Source organism: Scyliorhinus torazame, chromosome 1 (genome assembly GCF_047496885.1).
Source record: "Scyliorhinus torazame isolate Kashiwa2021f chromosome 1, sScyTor2.1, whole genome shotgun sequence".
NCBI lineage: Eukaryota > Metazoa > Chordata > Chondrichthyes > Carcharhiniformes > Scyliorhinidae > Scyliorhinus > Scyliorhinus torazame.
This window is the reverse complement of record NC_092707.1, coordinates 95,897,732-95,917,815: the sequence shown is the minus strand read 5'-3', so window position 1 is coordinate 95,917,815 and position 20,084 is coordinate 95,897,732. Positions and strand designations below refer to the sequence as shown.

Below are 20,084 nucleotides of genomic sequence, written 5' to 3'. Positions count from 1 at the left end.
TGAATTTTTTTTTGTAGGCCTGGACGTTTGGGAAAGGCTGAACTTCTCTGTTGCCTTTCTGGGTATAATTGGGATAGAAATGTATTAGGATGAGCAAATGGAGATTAACAGAAATAGGGATTTAAACACTGGCCTGTGAGACTCAGTGAATCGTCTACGTACTTTGAAAGACCAGAAATTTGATTTGCCCTGCTGTATGTGATGGAGAAGAACCTTGATAGTGTAATGATCCCAGCTGATAATACTGGACAGTCAGGTCCCAGAATGGAGCCCTGGCTTGATAGTCTGTAAGACCTTAACATTTTTATTTAGATACGTGGATGCACAGCATCTGCTGGCATCAGAACTTCCAATTAGCTTTTAACAAAAGAATAAAACTTTATTAAATGTGAAAAGAATTACTCGAACACAATACCCCTTCACCCCTACTATATCTTCACTGATGTCCTCACACAAGTTACGCAATGTATCTAGTAATATAATCTCTAAGTACACAATCCATGTAAACCAACAGGCCGACTGTGTCAGATATGCCACACTCTGAAACCAAGTGGCAGATGTCACCCAATAGAACTTCTGTAGATTTCTCATCGACACCCCCCCCAATGCTTGTCATGCTGTGAGCCAAATGGTCTCATTGGAACTTTAACTTCCACATGAGTCTTTCCAAACTCTATTCTCAAAGAACACACTTTGAAATCTTCTCCCATAAAAGCTGTCAGATGCTTTCAAGGATCCACACCCAGAGTTTAAAACTCTCCTTCAGTATTCTGCACTGGATTGCCACATGCGTTCAAGCTTCCACACAATCTCTCGGGCACCCAGCCACGCCAATAGAACCAATGGGCGGCATGGTACACATGGTTAGCACCTGCATTCGATTCCAGCCTTGGGTGACTGTGGAGTGTGCATGTTCTCCCTGAGTCTGTGTGGGTTTCCTCCCACAGTCCAAAGATGTGCCACTTGGGTGGATTGGCCATATTAAATTGCCCTTTAGTGTCCAATGGTTAGTTGGGGTCATGGGGATATGGCAGAGGAGTGGGCCTAGGTAGGGTGCTCTTACTACTCTTTCTCCCACCCCGCCCTTTACTGCTGACTTTCAATTTTCCTTGAAGAAATTGATGAACGGTTGACATCTCCGGGCGAGCCCCTGAGTTGATCCCCTCAAAGCGAACTTGATTTTTTTCCAGACTTGAGAAACCCTGCCATATAGCTGACCCACTCACCTGACTTCGGGGGCTCTTGAGTCCCTCCATCCCAGCAAAATCCATCTCCGGGCCATCAGGGAGGAGAAGGCCAGGACCCCCCCCCCCCCCCCCCCCCCCGGCCCTTCCGATACACCAAATACTGCCAGTTCTGGACTCTGAGTTACCCTCCCTTCCAGGACGTCTGACATAAGGTCCGCAAATCCCTGCGAGAATCCCCTCAATTTTGGACAGGCCCAAAAATATGTACATGGTTCGCCAGGCTACCCCCACACCGCCCACATCTATCCTCCACAAAGAACCTGCTCATCCGAGCTACCGTCATGTGGGCCCTGTAGACCACCTTGAACTGGATCAAGCTAAATCTGGCACACGTCAAGGATGAATTGACTCTCCAAGGCTTTTACCCACAATTCAATTTCCAACTCTCCTCCCAGCTCCTCTTCCCACTTCCTCTTCACCTCCTTGATAGGGGCCCCTTCCCACTCCAACTCCTTGTTTTTCTCCAAAACCCTCCCCTCTCCAACCCCTGTTTTTGACATCACCTTATCCTGTAGTCCCCTTAGGGGGAGGCGAGGAAAGCTTGGAACCTGCCTCCGTACAAAATCCCGTACCTGAAGGTACCAAAACCCGTTCCCACCCGGCAGCTCGAAATCCTCCTCTAATGCCTCCAATGTCGGAAAGCCCTCCTGGATGAATAGGTCCACACAAATCTCAATCCCTGCCTACTGCCATCTCTTAAAGCCCCCATCCAGCCCCCCTGGGCCAAACTGGTGGTTGTTACAGATCGGTGACCACACCCTTAGGACTGCCACTTCCACAGGGCTTGTAGAGTACCGAGCTGGCGAGAACGGCAGAGGCGCCATTAGTGAAGCCTCCAAACTCGTACTCTTGCAGGATGCCGCTTCCAATCCGACCCCTCCCCCCACTACCCACTTGCTGACCATCGATATGTTTGCCGCCTAGTAATAGCTAATGAAGCTCGGGAGGGCCAAGGCCCCCCTCTCCGCGACCCCGTTCCAGGAGTGCCTTTACTCTCGGGGTTTTGCCCGCCCACACACAACCCAATATCGCCGTGTTCATTTCCTGAAAAAAGCCTTTGGGACAAAAATCGGGAGACATTGAAAAAAGAAGAGCAATCTCGGAAAGACCGTCATCTTCACCGTCTGCACCCTCCCTGCCAGCATCAGCGGAAGCATGTCCCATTTGTGGAAGTCCCTATTCATTTGATCGACCGCTTTGTCCAATCCTTGAAACTGCCCCCAATTCTTAGCCACTTGAATCCCCAGATATCTAAAACTCCTCTCAACCACTTTAAAAAGGTAACTCCTTCAGCCTCCTTTCCTGCCCCTGTGCCTGGATCACAAACATCTCGCTCTTTCCCATATTTAACTTGTAGCCTGAAAATCGCCCAAATTCTCCTAGTACCTCCACGATTTCGGCCATCCCCCCCCACCGGGTCTGTGACATAGAGCAGCAAATCGTTCACATAGAGAAAGACCCTGTGCTCAAACCCCCCCCCTTCACTATCCCCCGCCAGACATTCAATGATCTAAGGGCCATCGCTAAGGGCTCTATGGCCAGGGCAAACAGTAATGGGGTGAGCGGGCATCCCTGCCTTGTCCCCCCAGAGACACCGAAGTATTCTGACCGGACTTGGTTGGTTCTTACATTTGCCACAGGCGCCTGATATAACAGCCGGACCCAATCCACAAATCCCTGCCTGAACCCAAACCTGCCTAAAATATCCCATAGGCACTTCCACTCCACCCGGTCGAAAGCCTTCTCCGGGTCCATGGCTACTATCACCTCAATCTCGCATCCCTCCGCTGACATAACAACATTAAGAAGCCGTCTAATATTGGACGTCAGGTGCCTGCCCTTCACAAATCCCGTCTGATCCTCCCCGATTACCTCCAGGACACAATCCTCTTTTCGAGCCAAGATCTTTGCCAGCAATTTAGCATCTACGTTCAAAAGGGAAATTGGCCTGTACGATCCACAGCTCTCCGGGTCCTTGTCTCGCTTTAGGATGAGAGAAATTGATGCCTGTGATAGTGTTGGAGGAAGCACTCCCAGCTCCTTATTAAAAGCCTTAACCAGAAGCTGCCCTAGTAACCCAGAAAATGTTTCATAAAATTCCACTGGCAATCTATCAGGTCCCGGGGCCTTACCCGATTGTATCGCCCCCATTCCATCTATCACCTCCCCAAGCCCAATTGGGCCCCCCAGGACTTCCACCAGCTCCTCACCTACCTTCGGGAACTCTAGCCTCTCCAGCAACTGATTCATACCCTCCTCCCAACCGGGGGTTCCGACTCATATAGTCGACTTAGAATTCACGGAACACGTCATTAACTGCCCCCGGGTCTATCACTACCTTCCCCCTCATTATTGTTTATTTTCCCTATTTCTCTCGCCGCCTCCTGCGTCCTCAGCTGATGTGCCAGCATCCTGCTAGCCTTCTCCCCCTATTCATATATTGCCCCTTTTACTCTCCTCAGCTGTCCCTCTGCACTACCTGTGGAAAGGAGCCCAAATTCCATTTGGAGTCTGACGCTCCTTCAGGAGCTCCTCATCCGGAGGTTCTGCATATCTCCTGTCCACCTGTAAGATTTCTCCTACCAACCTGTCCAACTCCGCCTGTTCGGTCTTCTCCCTATGGGCCCGAATCAAAATACATTCCCCTCTAATATCTGCCTTCAATGCCTCCCACACCGCCCCAGCAGCGCTCTCTCCCGTGTCATTGTTCCTTTTATGCCCCCGAATGGCTTCCCTCACTTGCTCACAGACCTCGTCGTCCGCTAACAGCCCTACATCTAATCTCCACTGCGGGCGCTGGGACTTTTCTGTACTTACCGTAGGTCTATCGAATATGGCGCGTGGTCTGATACCACAATTGCTGAGCGCTCCGTGTCCTCCACCCCCACTAACAAGTGTTTTATCCAGTACAAAGAAATCTATCCTGGAGTATACCTTGTGCACATGGGAGTAGAATGAATATTCCTTGCTCCTTGGCCTCCCGAATCTCCACGGACCAACCCCTCCCATGCGCTCCATAAACCCCCGCAGTTCTTTCGCCGTTGCTGATACTTTCCCTGACCTAGAACTCGACTGGTCCATTCTCGGATCCAGGACCGTGTTGAAGTCACCCCCCTCCCCCCAAAACTAACCGGTGCGGGTCAAGGTCCGGGATCTTTCCCAGCACCTTCCTGACAAACGTGACATCATCTCAGTTGGGGGCATATATATTTACCAACACCACTGCCATTCCCTCCAGTTTCCGCTAACCATAATAAATCTGCCTCCCGGGTCTGCCTCTATCTTCCCCACCTCAAATGCCACCCATTTGTTAATCAGGATGGCCATCCCCCTTGTTTTGAAGTCCAGTTCTGAATGGAATACTTGTCCGACCCATCCCTCCTTCAGTCTGACCTGGTCTCCCAGCTTCAAGTGTCTACTGTAACATGGCCACGTCGGCTTTTAGCTGTCTCAAGTGTGCGAACACACGGGCCCTTTTGACCGCCCATTCAGTCCACGAACATTCCACGTAATCAGTCTGGTCTGGGTGGGTGGGGGGGGGGGGGGGGGGGGCTCTTGCCCCCCTCCCCTGTCGATCAGCCATGACCTTTCCTAGGCCAGCCCTTAGCCCATGTCCCGCACCTCCCCTGGCCCGCCCCTCGGCAGCCACAGCCATCTGGTCTCCATCGCCAACCTCCTAAAAGTCCCCTACATCGCCAACCTCCTAAAAGTCCCCTAGTCGTCAGCAGAAACCCCCCTCCACTCCATCTCTCTTCAGCTCTCCCCCCACTTTGCTCCCGTGAACCAGCCCTCCCAGCTAGCCTAGTAGCTCCCGCCCCCAGCGCCTAGTATCCTACCACCTGCTGGATTCCCTTGCCCACACTCTTAACATAAGTTCTAAAAACAATAACATCAAACATGGAAAGCAAACAACAATCCTCCAAGGTCTGGGCGCAGAGGCCCACCCCTCCTCCCTTTACAACATCTCGGTCCCATCACCTTCAAACAGAGCCAAAAACAATAGAAGAAAAATCAAACAGGAGAAGAAAGGATTATGCATGCAGAAACTCAAACATCTTTTTTTTTTTTGTTCCCTAGAACATTGCAACTTCAATACCTTTTTACTGTATCTCGGTACATATAACAACGAATCAGAATCAAATCAATCAGAGACATCCTTCTTTTCCCGATCCAACATAACTTAAGATACAGTGAAAGGCTGAAATTCTATAAATATAAAGCAACACAAAACTTTTAACTCAACCCACTACTATCTAGATTTTAAAGTCATTATGCCTCTATCAGATTATTGTCTTTCATGGAGGTCGCCACTTCTTCTGGTGAGCCAAAGTACAGTTCCCGGTTCTCGTAGGTCCCAAAGACAGGCTGGGTAGAGCAGTCCGAATTTTATGTCCTTCGCATACAGGGCCGCCTTAACCTTATTAAAACTCGCCCTCCTCTTTGCGAGTTCTGCTCCCAAATCTTGATACGCCCGGATCTCTGCCTCTTCCCACATGAACCGTTTTGATCTGTCTGGCCCACCTCATAATGCGTTCCTTGTCCAGGAACCAATGCAGCCTCACCACCATCGCCCTCGGGGGCTCACTACCCTGGACCTTACGCCTAGGCACCTCTATCGGCCGGTCAAACGCAACTTCCCCGAGCATCTTCTCCAGCATCTTCCCCACATACGCACCGGCATCCGACCCTCCTTTCCCTCTGGCAGCCGGAGGATCCAGATATTCTGCCTGCGAGAACAATTCTCCACCTTCTCCAACAACCATTTCTGCCGATCCTGTAAAATATTAATTTCCAATGCATCGCAGTGGACTGCTCCTCTTCTTCTGCCGCCAGCTCCTGCAACTTTTGGATCGCCTGTCCCTGGGTTGTCACTTTCTCCTCCACCCGGCTGACCACCTCCTTAATCGAGGCCACTGCTCGGGTCAGGTCCTCCGCACACTCCTTATGATGCCAGGCGAACTTCTCATCCAAGTATTTAACCCACTGATCTATCGTCCATTGAGCTGGTGTGGTCGAACTTTGCTTCTCTGCCATTGCATCCACAAAACTCTGAACTTCACTTCTAACCAACTTTTGATTTCTTCTTTGAAGATTGTTTCTTGGGCGCAGCTCCATAAAATAGGGGTTGCCTTCTTCTCTCGCTTTTATCCACTTATGTTGAAAAATTCCCACAGAGATCCAGCTTAAAAGACGTTAAAAAACCACAAAGAGCGGGAGTAGCTAAATGTGCGAACGTTCACTCCATGGTCACCACCAGAAGTCGTAGGGTGCTCTTTCAGAGGGTTGGTGCAGACCCAATGGGCTGAATGGCCTCCTTCTGCACTTTAAGGAGTCTATGAAGGACACTGCTTCACAAGCTGTATTAAAGTGTCACCAACCTTAGGATTACTTCACATGTCTGGCTTCTCACTCGCCAAATTCACCAGATCTGCACCTTTGTTGTCTTTAACTGAAAGCCTCTCTCATCCCCCTTTTAACTTCAGTGAAAAGTACCACGTTCAGATTCAAGTTCTTTGTTCCTTGACTTCAGTCTTACAGGAATGACTCTTTTCATCCCCTGGAACTATCTGCTCTTTCGCTTTTGGGGCATGCTTTTTCCCCCTTTCTCCATTGTCTTGCCTCTGGCAGTTTCTGTGAAAGCTGCTTTCTTCTCATTACCTGGTTCCAACTGAACCACAAATGCTTATGTTTGTCATTGTGGGGGCCCTGATTGCTAAGCAACAGCCTACTTTCTTTAAACCCTGTTTGTTGTTTGTTTTCATGTTGTAAACCTTTAATTACAATGCAGGCGCATTTTAAAATGAAACCAAAACCCACAGACATGCAGGCACTTTTGTTTAACATGAAGCTGACTAAAGTTTTAAACCTTTCTTATGCAAACTCAAAATTAAACTTAAAGCTATTCCTTGCTCCTAATAATCCACAAATACAAATATAAATTACATAAAACTACCTCCGTTCCTGACAACTGCAAAATAAACAGCCAGTTTATGACTGTTGTCATACAAACATAGTGAAAGAAATGAAAAGCAAATAGGGTATGCCTCTAAGGATGGGGTTCTTTGGATCAAGATATTAAATTATATTGCTATTTAAAAGGGCCCAATGCTGCCTTAGTCGCTCTCCCATTCTGGCCTCTGGAATTCAACTCTTGGCCATGTTTGAATGAAGCCTGGAGAGGCGTCTTGGTGGAATCCCAAGTCATTGGTGGGCTGGTCACGGATGAGCATCATTGATGCTCCTTCCTGCACTTTATGGATGATCGAGAGTAGGCTGATAGTGCAGTAATTGACTGGGTTGGATTGCCTGCCCTTGTTGGCAAATACTTGAACATGGGTAATATTCCACATTGTTAGGTGGAGGCCAGACAGCCTGGAGAGAGTGTGGCTAATTCTGGATCTCACATCACTACAACCTTGGTATAACAGTAATGGTGAACATAACTGTTCACCAATTTTTACTATATAATTGAACTAAAATAGAAATTTGCTGTAGTTCTTGATTCCTCTGTAGGAATCCTGATCAGAACTAGAGGTTTGGAGGTCACTGAGCTGTGATGGTAAGTGCCTTCAGCTGTTGTCAGAGATGATGAGGCTGTGATCACATGTCAATCCTCCTTGTGGATGTAAGTTGTGCTAGGGATGAGAGTGGCTCATTTAGCACTTCCTTCAAGTAGGGAGAGGAGGATAAATGGGTAACTACAGATAAGTTGGTGCGATTACCATTGTCCATTTGAAATTAAATCCATGGGTGTTTGGTAACACGAGGTAATTGAGGACAGCAATTGGGGATTTGGTAAAGATGAGTCGCGTTTGACTTTGGATAGATTAAGGGAGAATAAATATAGTGTGTGTAGGCGTGGCGAACGGAAGCTTGTTGAGAAAAGACACTTGAATAGATAGCTGATTGGATGAACAGCAAATCGACGGTAACTGCTCAGATTGGAGAAGAGTTGGAAGTGATGCAATCCAGGGGGCTCAGAGTTTAGTCCACTTAACTTGGACAATATTCAGATTTTACAATGGCAGAAAAGTAGGGGGTTTGTGAGAGAGAAGGTGTTTTTAAAAAAAAAAATTCAGGGATGATGGAGTGGAATGGGTAGATATTGTGCATTTGCTCTTATGCAGATGCACAAGCTCGTGCACTTCAGAATGAAAATGGGAGCATGCTGCTGAAGGGTGTGAATGCACAATGAGACCTTTTTATTCATTCAGGGGATGTGGGTGTGGTTAGCTGGGCCAGCATTTATTGCTCTTGAACTGAGTGGTTTGCTAGTCTTATTTCAGAGGTCAGCCAATGACATTGCTGTGGGCCTGGAGTCACTGAAAGCCAGACTGGGTAAGAGTGGCATATTTCCTTTCCTAAAGGACATTAGTGAACCAGATGGGTTTTATGACAATCAACAAATGTTTTCATGGTTCATAATTCGTCATTAGACTTTTAATTGCATATTTTTATTGAATTCAGATTTCACCATCTGCCATGGTAGGATTCAGACCCTGTTCCCCAAAGTGTGGCCCTGGATTACTTTTTAAAAAAAAAAAAAAGTATTTTATTCCAAACACATTCAAAATTACAAAAGCATAAATAAATCTAAGAACTCTGTCTCCTCCTTCCGGACCCCCCCCCCCCCCCCCCCCCCCCCCCATATCATGGGACAAACAATTTCTCAAACATGGTCATGAACAGTCCTCACTGTGTCTCAAAGCCCTCCGCTGATACCCTCAATTCAAACTTAACCTTCTCCAGCTGGAGAAACTCATACAGGTCCCCTAGCCAGGCTGCCACCCCTGGCGGCGTTGTTGACCGCCATTCCAGCAAAAATCTTCAGGCAACTAGAGAGGCGAAGGTCACAACGTCGGCCTTCCTCCTCTCCATCAGCTCCGGCATTTCTGATACCCCAAGAATCGCCACAATAGGGTCCGGTTCGGCCCCCACAATCTTTTGATAACGTCCCAAATACCCCTCCTAGTATTTCTCCAACTTCTCACCGCCCCAGAAAACATGTGCGTGGTTTACTGGTCCTCACCCACACTTCTCTCACATGTGTGCCACCCCTTGGAAGAACTCACTCATCCTCGCCCGAGTCATGTGCATCCTGTGTACTACCTTAAACTGCATCGAACTGGTCCTTGCACATGAGGTTGTCGAATTCACCCTGGCATTGTCTCGCTCCACACACCTCATCCTATCATCTCCTCCTCCTTCTCACCCCCCTCCCATTTCTCCTTATTACCCACCACCTGTTCTTCCCTCCCCCAGCCACCCATACATATCCCCAATCCTACCCTCCCTTCCACATCTGGGAGCAGTAACCGCTCCAATAAGGTATGCTCTGGCAGCTTGGGAAACCCTCTCCATTCAGAAATGTGTCATCCTTGCGCAGGAGCCATGCTAATCTTCTCTGTCGTTCCATTTTTAGTATATGTGCTGCTAAGGGGCTGGTTTAGCACACTCCGCTAAATCGCTGGCTTTTAAAGCAAACCAAGGCAGGCCAGCAACACGGTTCGATTCCCGTACCAGCCTCCCCGAACAGGCGCCGGAATGTGGCGACTAGGGGCTTTTCACAGTAACTTCATTGAAGCCCACTTGTGACAATAAGCGATTTTCTTTTTTTTTTCAAAGTGAGCACCGGGTCTCTGGATTACTGGTTCTGTGACAGACTGTACCACTTCTCCATGCCTCCCCTTGCCCTTGCTTCCCCACCTGTAGGAAATTAAGCCGTAAAATCAATAGCATTTTGCATTCAATTTGTAATGTTGAGCACAAGATTAATTTATACAAATCACTTGCAGAGCCACAGTACAATTTTGGTTCTCCATTATGGAAAAGACAAAGCTGCACAATGCTTGCATTACTAGAATAATTTCAGGGATAGGAAACTGTACCTGTGAGGAGAGACTTGAGATAGTGAGATTCAGCTAAGATATGAGGTTTTAAAATTATCTGAATGATATTGATAAGCTAGGGGAAGACTATTTTCTCGGGAGTCAGCATCATGGTATTAACAATTTTAAAGATTCTGACTGAGGAATTAAGGGCCATTTCTTTTCATGGAGTTTTCTTAGAATATGGGACTGGAGTGGGGTGGGGGTGGGGGGGGGGGTTAAAGTAGGTACAAAAACCAATTGGACAGGGTGTAAAAATTGTTTTTTCTGGCCAGAGCAAATCCATTACCCATGTATCTGTTTACTATGAGGTCAGGTTGAAACAGAGATTGTGCATCTTGGGGGAAATTTATAAATATTTGAAGCCGAGGAGGATGCAAGAGCAGAGAATGCAACAGTGGGAATTAGCATTGGATTTCTCGCGCAAAGAGTGTGCAGGCCTGATGACTTGCATGGCAACAGGCAATTCTGTAAATCTCTCTGAAAGCAGGGGATGCTGAAAGGAAGCTGAACAACTCAATCTTGAAATGGGGAGAGGGGAAAGAAATAACTTGCAAATTGTATAATGACTTACTGCACTCTTGGGGCATCTAACAACACTTCACAGCCAATGAGTTACTTTTTGAAGTGCATTGATTGGCTGTAATGTTTACCTACATAACAATTTGAACATAGCAAGGCTCCACAAACATACAATGAAATGAAATGAAAATCGCTTATTGTCACAAGTAGGCTTCAAATGAAGTTACTGTGAAAAGCCCCTAGTCACCACATTCCGGCGCCTGTTCGGGGAGGCTGGTACGGGAATTGAACCGTGCTGCTGGCCTGCCTTGGTCTGCTTTCAAGGGAATGTTCTAAAAATAGCTGAAGACATTAGCAACCTGAGCTGTGATTCATGCGGTTGAAGTTTTTAAAAAATACGACAAATAAACTGGGAGTGACGCACATCACCCACCTTGTGAATGCTACTCGCTTCACATTAACATTTATTTTAGGACTTTTAACAGAAGAATTTAAAGTTGAAACTATTTGGAGAAAAGCAGAATGCACTAGATGTAGGAACAGCTGTGGTCAATTAGCTCCACTTTGTTCTCCTTTCCAGATAGGTCATGGTTTGCAGGTCTGTATGTCAATTTCACATAGCTGCCATACACAAAAAAGGTCCTGGTCTCCACCCTGTGCATTTGCATTTCAAATAGTTTGTTTTTGATACTGAGGAATGTTTGAAATGTAGTGATGTTTGAATTTTGCTTGACTGCTTTTTTAAACTAGTAAGTTCCTGAGTAACTCTGAAAACACAGGTGAGGCATCACTCTGCACTTGACGGTCTAGATTCAAGGAGGCATTTCTGCTCCTAGTTTCAACCCTACCTTTTGTCAGGACAAAATTGTGCAATGGGGCTGGAGCACTACAAATGTAAGCAATTCCTGGATACACATGAGCTGTTGCAGAAATTGCAAAAGAGGAGGACAGTGTTTAACAATATTTTAGGACTTTTTACTAACAGTAGAATTTTTAAAAGTTGAAACTATTTGGGGAAAAAACAGAATCCACTTCACATAGTAACAGGTGTGGTCCACTTAGCCCAACTTTGTTCTGCTACCCAATTAAGTTATGACTGGTCTGTTTATCAACTTCACATAGCTGCCTTGCCCTTTACACTGACCTAACAAAAATAATCACACCCCTGCACTGAGACACCATAAACTGGGTACATAATTATCCTGGGGATGAGACTTTGTAACTTACCTGGTGTGACTTTTCACCTGTACTAATGTGACCCTTCTGTATTTCCCATTGCAGGTTCTGACAGTTTCCCTCGTGGTGTCTGTGTGGAGAAGGCCACACACACTCCATTACAACGACGGCTTTTGCTTGCGTTTTCCAGTGTTTCTTCTGTCAGAGAGTGCACCAGGCCTGTAACTCTTCGACTGCCAGCCCAGAGCTCAGCAGCGAAGAACACCCGTTGGAAATGGTAAAGATGACAAAATCAAAAACCTTCCAGGCTTACCTGCCAAACTGTCACCGGACATACAGCTGTATCCATTGTCGAGCTCATCTAGCGAATCACGACGAGCTAATTTCCAAGGTAAGTCTTTGGGGGCGGGAGAAAAATTGGAGTACTTGTTCTACTCGTTGTTTGAAAATTGTTTGTTGCCGGCCAGAGGGAACTAATAGTTGGGTTCTTGATTGCAGAGAATGTGTGTAAAAATATTGGGCGAGAACCATAATTGTCAGAGTTATTCAAAGTTATGAAGGTTTTGGAGTAGATGGGGAGAAACTGCTGGAGGGTGCTCAATAACAGATGGGACACATTAGATAATTGATAAAAGAATCAGAGGTGAGATTAGATTTGTTTTTATGTGGTGAGTTCTGATGAAATGCCCTGAATTGAAAAGGAATTTGTTAAATGAGAAATGTGACTAATTGGCTGTCTTTTCACAGGGAACCAACACTGGGACAATGTGCCCAGTGGCTGCCTCCTTTTGCTGTGGGGTTCAGTCTGACTGTGTCTCTTGAAGTTGAACAGCCTGCTGGCAATCACTGCCAAGGCTCAAAATATGAACTTGAGAGATTTTACCAAAGATCAGACAAAATCTTTACAAATGTGTGTTGGCAAGAGTCAACATGTGGCAGGTGTTGCGGAAGAGTGGGGAAAGAGAATCCTGGAAATACAAGAGCAGTTGCTGTTCCTAACCTCAAGTGACATTACTGCCTGATTGTAGGTGTTGCGCTCTTGTTTACTGCTGGTTTTTCTTTGGGCATATTTACTGTGCTTGAAATCTGTTTGATATGAGGAACAGTTCCCACATGATGGTAGGAGGTTAGATTTAAAGCTATTGGGGTTTCATGCGGTTCCCTGCCTTTTTTGCACGCGCTGATGTGGACCTACTCTGCTGCTTGGTATCCAGTCAACTCTGGCCCTGCAGCAATATTCTTCAAACAATTGCAGATTCCAACACTTGAACCATGTTCCTGTTCTCTGTTTTGCTTTAATTACTGGCTTGTCCTTTGCTCAAAGGACCGAATAGCTAAGTTACAAATTTCTGCTATTACTCTCTTTCCCCCCCATCCCTCATCCTATGTGGAGTTCCTCATTGTTTATCTGCACTTCTGTTGCCTAGTAGTTGGGAATGTTGCAACATCTAATTTCCCACATGTTGAGATTGGGGGAGAAAAACAGTGTTCATCACTTCCCCTCAATCTCATTCATCTTTTGTATTTCCTGTGTCTGTGTGTGGGATCGTATCCTGTGTGTAAGCGTGTCCTCTCCCTGTCTGATTAATCCTCTTTTTTTTTCTCGTTTTTTATTGATCTTGCAAAATTGTTAACGACATGGATGCCTGGGTATTGCTAGGCTTTCTTGCTATGGCTCTGAGACCTCTCAACGTTGTAGCATGCGACTTCCGGGTGCGGCAATGCGGAGCTGAGCCGCACGATTCGGCAGCTCCCGCTACCACGGACTTTCGGGCTCGCTAGAAGAGCCCCAACGGAACTTTTTTCGGAACTAACCCGTGGGGAAGGTAAGAGGGAGGTCCCCCTCCAACTTGTATGAAACGGACTCGAAGCGTAACGGCCACAAAAGTGGCATTGGAGCAACGGGAAAAAAAGACAAAATGGCGGCGGCCAGAGACAAAGTGGAGCTGCAGGAGTTTATTAAGCACTGCTTCGAGGAGCATCGCGAGGAGATGCGTAAGGAAATGCTGGCGCCGATGCTTTCGGCAATCGAAGGACTAGTGGGCCTTCTGGGTGATCCCGAGGTTCAGATCCAGGAGATACAAAAAAGCGTTGGTCAGAACGAGGATGAGATCTCGGGCCTGCTGGTGAGAGTGGAGCAGAACGAGGTGCTACGCAGGAGGTGGGCGGGAAGACTCGAAGACCTGGAGAACAGGTAGAGGAGAAAGAATCTGCGGATCCTGGGTCTCCCTGAAGGAGCGGAGGGGGCTGATGCCGGGGCATACGCGAGCACGATGCTCGGGGCGATGATGGGCAAGGAGGCCCCTTCGAGGCCGCTGGAGTTGGACGGGGCACACCGGGTGCTGGCGAGGAGGCCCCGGGCAAATGAGCCGCCAAGAGTGATGGTGGTGAGGTTCCACCGGTTCACGGACAGAGAGTGGGTCCTGAAATGGGCCAAGAAGGAGCGGAGCAGTAAGTGGGACAATGCAGAGATCCGAATATACCCGGACTGGAGCACGGAGGTTGCAAAGCGGAGAGCGGGTTTCAACCGGGCCAAAGCGGCGTTGTACCGGAAAGAAGTGAAATTCGGAATGCTGCAGCCAGCGCGACTGTGGTCACATACAAGGGCCAACACTATTACTTCGAAACGCCTGAAGAGGCGTGGACCTTTATGCAAACCAAAAAGTTGGACTCTAACTGAGGGTTTGTGAGGGTGGGGGGGATATTTGAGGTTTGATGTGTGATGGTTGTTGTATATAGGGGGTCAATCACAATCACGCGCAGGAAATGTTACATGGGCTGGGGGAGAGAGACAAGGCCGCGATAGCAGCTGCGCCAGAGGGGGCGGAGCGGGCTTTGGAAAGCGCGGGGTTTTGTTTTTCCCGCGCGCGGGAAGAATGGTGGGAGGGGGAACACCCACATGGGGAGGTCAATGGGATAGCGGGGGTCAGCAGGTGTCAGCTGACTTACGGGAGTGACATGGGGGGAGCAAAAAAGCTAGACAGTGGTCTAGTGGGGGGGGGGGGGGGGGGGGGAGGGAGAAAGGGTTGCTGCTGCACTGGCCGAAAGGGAATGGGACATAGAAGAGGTGGTCGGGACGGGGGTCCCCCGTCTGGGTGACTGGAGGGTGAGGGAGGCATGGACACGGGACTGGCCCAGAAAAGGAGATGGCTAGTCGGGGGGGGGGGGTTTGAATGTGAGAGCCCCTCCAATCCGGCTGATAATGTGGAACGTGAGGGGGCTGAATGGGCCGGTGAAGAGGGCTCGACTGTTCGCGCACTTAAAGGGACTGAAGGCGGACGTGGTCATGCTCCAAGAGACTCACCTGAAGGTGGCGGACCAGGTCAGGTTAAGAAAGGGATGGGTAGGACAGGTATTCCACTCTGGACTGGACACGAAGAATAGAGGGGTGGCAATATTAGTGGGAAAGCGGGTGTCATTTGAGGCCAAGACTATGGAGGTGGACAATGGAGGGCGATATGTAATGGTGAGTGGTAGGCTGCAGGGGACGTGGGTGGTGTTGGTAAACGTACACGCCCCGAACTGGGATGATGCAGGATTCATGAAGCGCATGTTGGGGCGCATTCCGGACCTGGAGAAAGGAGGCCTGATAATGGGAGGGGACTTCCAATACAGTGTTGGACCCAGCACTGGACCGCTCCAAATCAAGGACTGGAAAGAGGCCGGCGGCGGCCAAGGTACTTAGGGGGTTTATGGATCAGATGGGGGGAGTGGACCCATGGCGGTTTGCAAGGCCGCAGGCCAGGGAATTTTCTTTCTTTTCCCATGTACACAAAGCCTACTCCCGGATAGATTTTTTTTTTGTTCTGGGCAGGGCACTCATCCCGAGGGTGGAGGGGACGGAGTATTCGGCCATAGCCCTTTCGGACCATGCCCCGCACTGGGTGGAACTGGAGCTGGGAGAGGAGGGAGACCAACGCCCATTGTGGCGGCTGGATGTGGGACTGCTGGCGGACGAGGTGGTGTGTGGGAAAGTGAGGGGGTGTATCGAAAGGTAATTGGAGGCCAACGACAATGGGGAGGTGCGGGTAAGGGTGGTATGGGAGGCGTTGAAGGCGGTGGTCAGGGGAGAGCTAATCTCCATTAGGGCTCATAGGGAGAAGACAGAGGGCATGGAAAAGGAGAGGTTAGTGGGGGAGATTTTGAGTGGACAGGAGATACGCAGAGGCTCCGGAGGAAAGATTACTTGGGGAAAGACGACGGCTTCAGACGGAGTTTGACCTGTTGACCACAGGGAAGGCGGAGACACAGTGGAGGAAAGTGCAGGGGGCGACCTATAAGTATGGGGAAAAGGCTAGTCGGATGCTGGCACACCAGCTCCGTAAAAGGATGGCAGCGAGGGAAATAGGGGGAGTCAAAGATGGAAGGGGAGCCACGGTTCGGAGTGCGACGAAAATAAATGAGGTATTTAAGGCCTTCTATGAAGAGCTGTACAGATCCCAGCCCCCCAACGGGGGAAGAGGGTATGAGATGATTCCTAGACCAGTTGAGATTCCCGAGGGTGGAGGAGCAAGAGGTGGCTGGTCTGGGGGCACCAATTGGGTTGGAGGAGCTGAGCAAGGGTTTGGGGAGCATACTGGTGGGGAAGGCCCCGGGACCGGACGGGTTCCCGGTGGAGTTCTACAGGAAGTACGTAGACCTGTTGGCCCCGCTACTAGTGAGGACCTTTAATGAGGCAAGAGAGGAGGGGACCCTACCTCCGACAATGTCTTTGATCCTAAAGGACAAGGACCCACTGCAATGTGGATCGTACAGGCCGATCTCGCTCCACAATATGGATGCAAAGTTGCTGGCAAAAGTGCTGGCCACGAGGATCGAGGACTGTGTCCCGGGGGTGATTCATGAGGACCAGACAGGATTTGTAAAGGGTAGGCAGCTAAACACCAATGTGCGGCGGCTCTTAAACGTGATAATGATGCCATCGGTGGAGGTAGAAGCGGAGATAGTGGCAGCTATGGACGCGGAGAAGGCCTTTGGCCGAGTAGAGTGGGAGTATCTCTTGGAGGTGCTGCATAGGTTTGGGTTCGAGGGAGGGTTTATCAGTTGGGTTAAGCTCCTTTACAGAGCCCCGGTGGCGAGTGTAGTGACGAACCGTCGGAGGTCGGAGTACTTTCGGCTGTACCGAGGGACGAGGCAGGGGTGCCCCCTGTCCCCTCTGTTGTTCGCATTGGCGATCGAACCATTGGCCATGTCATTGAGGGAGTCTAATAAATGGAGGGGGGTGGTTCGAGGGGGAGAAGAGCATCGGGTGTCGCTATATGCGGATGGCCTGTTGCTGTATGTGGCGGATCCAATGGAGGGGATGGTGGAGGTCATGCAGACTCTAAGGGAGTTTGGGGAGTTTTCGGGCTATAAGCTCAATGTAGGGAAGAGTGAGCTCTTTGTATTACAGGCGGGGGACCAAGAAAGAGGGATAGGGGACCTACCGCTGAGGAGGGCGGAGGGGAGCTTTCGGTATCTGGGGATCCAGATAGCCAGGAGTTGGGGGGCCCTACATAAACTGAATCTGACGAAGTTGGTGGACCAAATGGAGGAGGATTTTAAAAGATGGGACATGCTACCGCCCTCGCTGGCGGGTAGAGTGCAATCGGTCAAAATGGTGGCCCTTCCGAGGTTTTTGTTTGTGTTTCAGTGCCTGCCCATCGTGATCACTAAGGCCTTTTTTAAGAGAGTAGGCAGGAGTATTATGGGGTTTGTGTGGGCGAATAAGACCCTGAGGGTAAGGAGAGGGTTCCTGGAACGCAGTAGGTACCGAGGAGGGTTGGCTCTGCCAAACCTGGGGAGCTACTACTGGGCAGCAAATGTGTCGATGATCCGCAAGTGGGTTATGGAGGGAGAGGGGGCGGCATGGAAGAGGATGGAGATGGCGTCCTGCAAAGGAACGAGCCTGGGGACGTTGGTGACGGCACCGCTGCCGCTCTCGCCGACAAAGTATACCACGAGCCCAGTGGTGGCGGCAACGCTAAGGATCTGGGGCCAGTGGAGATGGCACAGGGGTGCAATGGGAGCATCGGTGTGGTCCCCGATCAGGGGTAACCATTGGTTTGTCCCGGGGAAGATGGACGGGGAGTTCCAGAGCTGGCATCGGGCGGGGACCTGTTCATTGACGGAACGTTTGCGAGCCTAGGGGCACTGGAAGAGACGTTTGAGCTACCCCCGGGAAATGCCTTTAAATATATGCAGGTGAGGGCTTTTGTGAGGCGACAGGTAAGGGAATTCCTGTTGTTCCCGGCACAAGAAATTCAAGACGGGGTGATCTCGGGTGCATGGGTCGGGGAGGGCAAGGTGTCGGCAATACACCAGGAGATGAAAGAAGAGGGGGCAGCGCTGGTAGAAGAGTTGAAGGGTAAATGGGAGGAGGAACTGGGGGAGGAGATCGAGGAAGGTCTGTGGGCTGATGCCCTGGGTAGGGTTAATTCCTCCTCCTCGTGTGCCAGGCTCAGCCTGATACAATTTAAGATGGTTCACAGAGCTCACTTGACGGGGGTGAGGTTGAGCAGGTTCATTGGGGTAGAGGACAGATGTGGAAGGTGCTCAGGGAGCCCGGCGAACCATGTCCATATGTTTTGGTCATGCCCGGCACTGGAGGGGTTCTGGAGAGGATTGGCGGGAGCAATATCTAGGGTGGTGAAAGTCCGGGACAAGCCAAGCTGGGGGCTAGCAATATTCGGAGTAGTGGATGAACCGGGAGTGCAGGATGCGAAAGAGGCCGGTATTCTGGCCTTTGCGTCCCTAGTAGCCCGGCGAAGGATCTTGCTAATGTGGAAGGAGGCGAAGCCCCCCAGCGTGGAGGCCTGGATAAACGATATGGCTGGGTTCATAAAGTTGGAGAGGATTAAGTTCGCCTTGAGAGGGTCTGCGCAGGGGTTCTACAGGCGGTGGCAACCGTTCCTAGACTATCTCGTGGAGCGTTAGAGGAAGGTTGGTCAGCAGCAGCAGCAACCTGGGGGGGTGGGGTGGGGGGGGGCGGAGCAAGAGATAACATGAAGAGTTGGGGAAACTGGCACGTACGGGAGAGAGCCAGTGTACAAAGCTATGTAAATATACTATTTTGCCATGTATATATCTTGCTCCGTGCGATTTCTCGTTTCCTTTTTTTGTTACAGGGTGGGGGGTTATTGTTTGTAAGGGAGAAAAATTGTGTTAAAAACTTTAATAAATAAATATATATATTTTTAAACGTCGTAGCATGCAATGTGGTTAGCAACAAACTCAAAGAAATGTGTGGAATCTGTTCTCTGAAAGGACATATTTTTGAGTCCCCATGTGTCTTGTGCGTCACAGTGCAGTGGGAGGAGTGTCAATTAACCTATTCACCCTGAAAGTAATCACCTGGAATTCGGGCAAATGCCTTCAGATCAACTAAACTCATTGGCCAGCGCAGTCTCTGTCCACTAGCTATTGGCTCATATTTTTTTCCAATATTGCTGTTCCCTGGGGGGGGGGGGGGCACAGTGGTTAGCACTCTTGCCTCACTGTGCCAAGGACCCGGATTCATTTGTGGCCTTGGGTGACTGTGTGGAGTTTGCACTTTCTCTCCATGTATGCATGGGTTTCCTACAGGTGCTCTGGTTTCCCCTCGCTGTCCAAAAATGTGTAAGTTAGGTGGATTGGCCGTGCTATTTTGTCCCTTAGTGTTCAAAAGGTTAGGTGGAATTATGGGGATAGGGTGGGGCATGGGCCTAGGTAGGGTGTTCTTTCAGAGGCTCGTGCAGACATGATGGGCCAAATGGCCTCCTCCTGCACAGTAAGAATCAATGAAATAGATGAACCACCGAAGTGACTACACACCAAATGGGTGTTTGCTGTCTGACTTTCACTGGTTGTAGCAGCTGGTGCATTTTCTGTCACTCATGCAGATGTGCACACTGATTGTGGGAACTGTTGCTGTGAAGGTCCACTAATGAAATCCAACTTCAGACATGAGTCAGAACTGGTCTTTACCAGTAAGACTCCGTTATGACTGGAAATTCTGAAGCCTAGTCACAGGACCTTTGTTTTGGTGTGGGAGAGGGAAGTGCAGCAATGCAGTGGGCATCCTTGCAGGCATTACTTGGCCTGAGGAGGAGAGATCAATGCTGGCAATTCATGTAGCTGATCCATTGCGCCATTTATTGTTTCCCATGCCTCCTGATGCAAGTCTCTAACTTTTTGTTTCCCCCTGTGAATGAACAGTTCTCTGAATACTTCAAACGTTGCCTTTGAACTTGCTCCAGTGCACCAGTCTTGGCTGTATTTATGTAGCACTCCA

At 49.3% G+C, this 20,084-nt stretch overlaps 1 protein-coding gene and 1 non-coding gene across 5 annotated transcripts in view; one reads left to right on the top strand and one right to left on the bottom strand.

The window, feature by feature from the left end:
• Window positions 1-20,084, top strand: part of ypel1 (yippee-like 1) — an 82,025-nt gene that overhangs the window by 40,898 nt on the left and 21,043 nt on the right. For all 4 annotated transcript variants that reach the window (XM_072498330.1, XM_072498339.1, XM_072498321.1 and 1 more), the window contains exon 2: window positions 11,939-12,224. In XM_072498330.1, coding sequence (XP_072354431.1) covers window positions 12,108-12,224 — 117 coding nt within the window. In that variant the 5' untranslated portion in view covers window positions 11,939-12,107. The remainder of the gene's footprint in view (window positions 1-11,938; window positions 12,225-20,084) is intronic.
• LOC140430630 (U6 spliceosomal RNA) lies at window positions 9,586-9,689 on the bottom strand. The gene has a single exon (XR_011949478.1). It is a non-coding gene; the product is annotated as a U6 spliceosomal RNA (small nuclear RNA).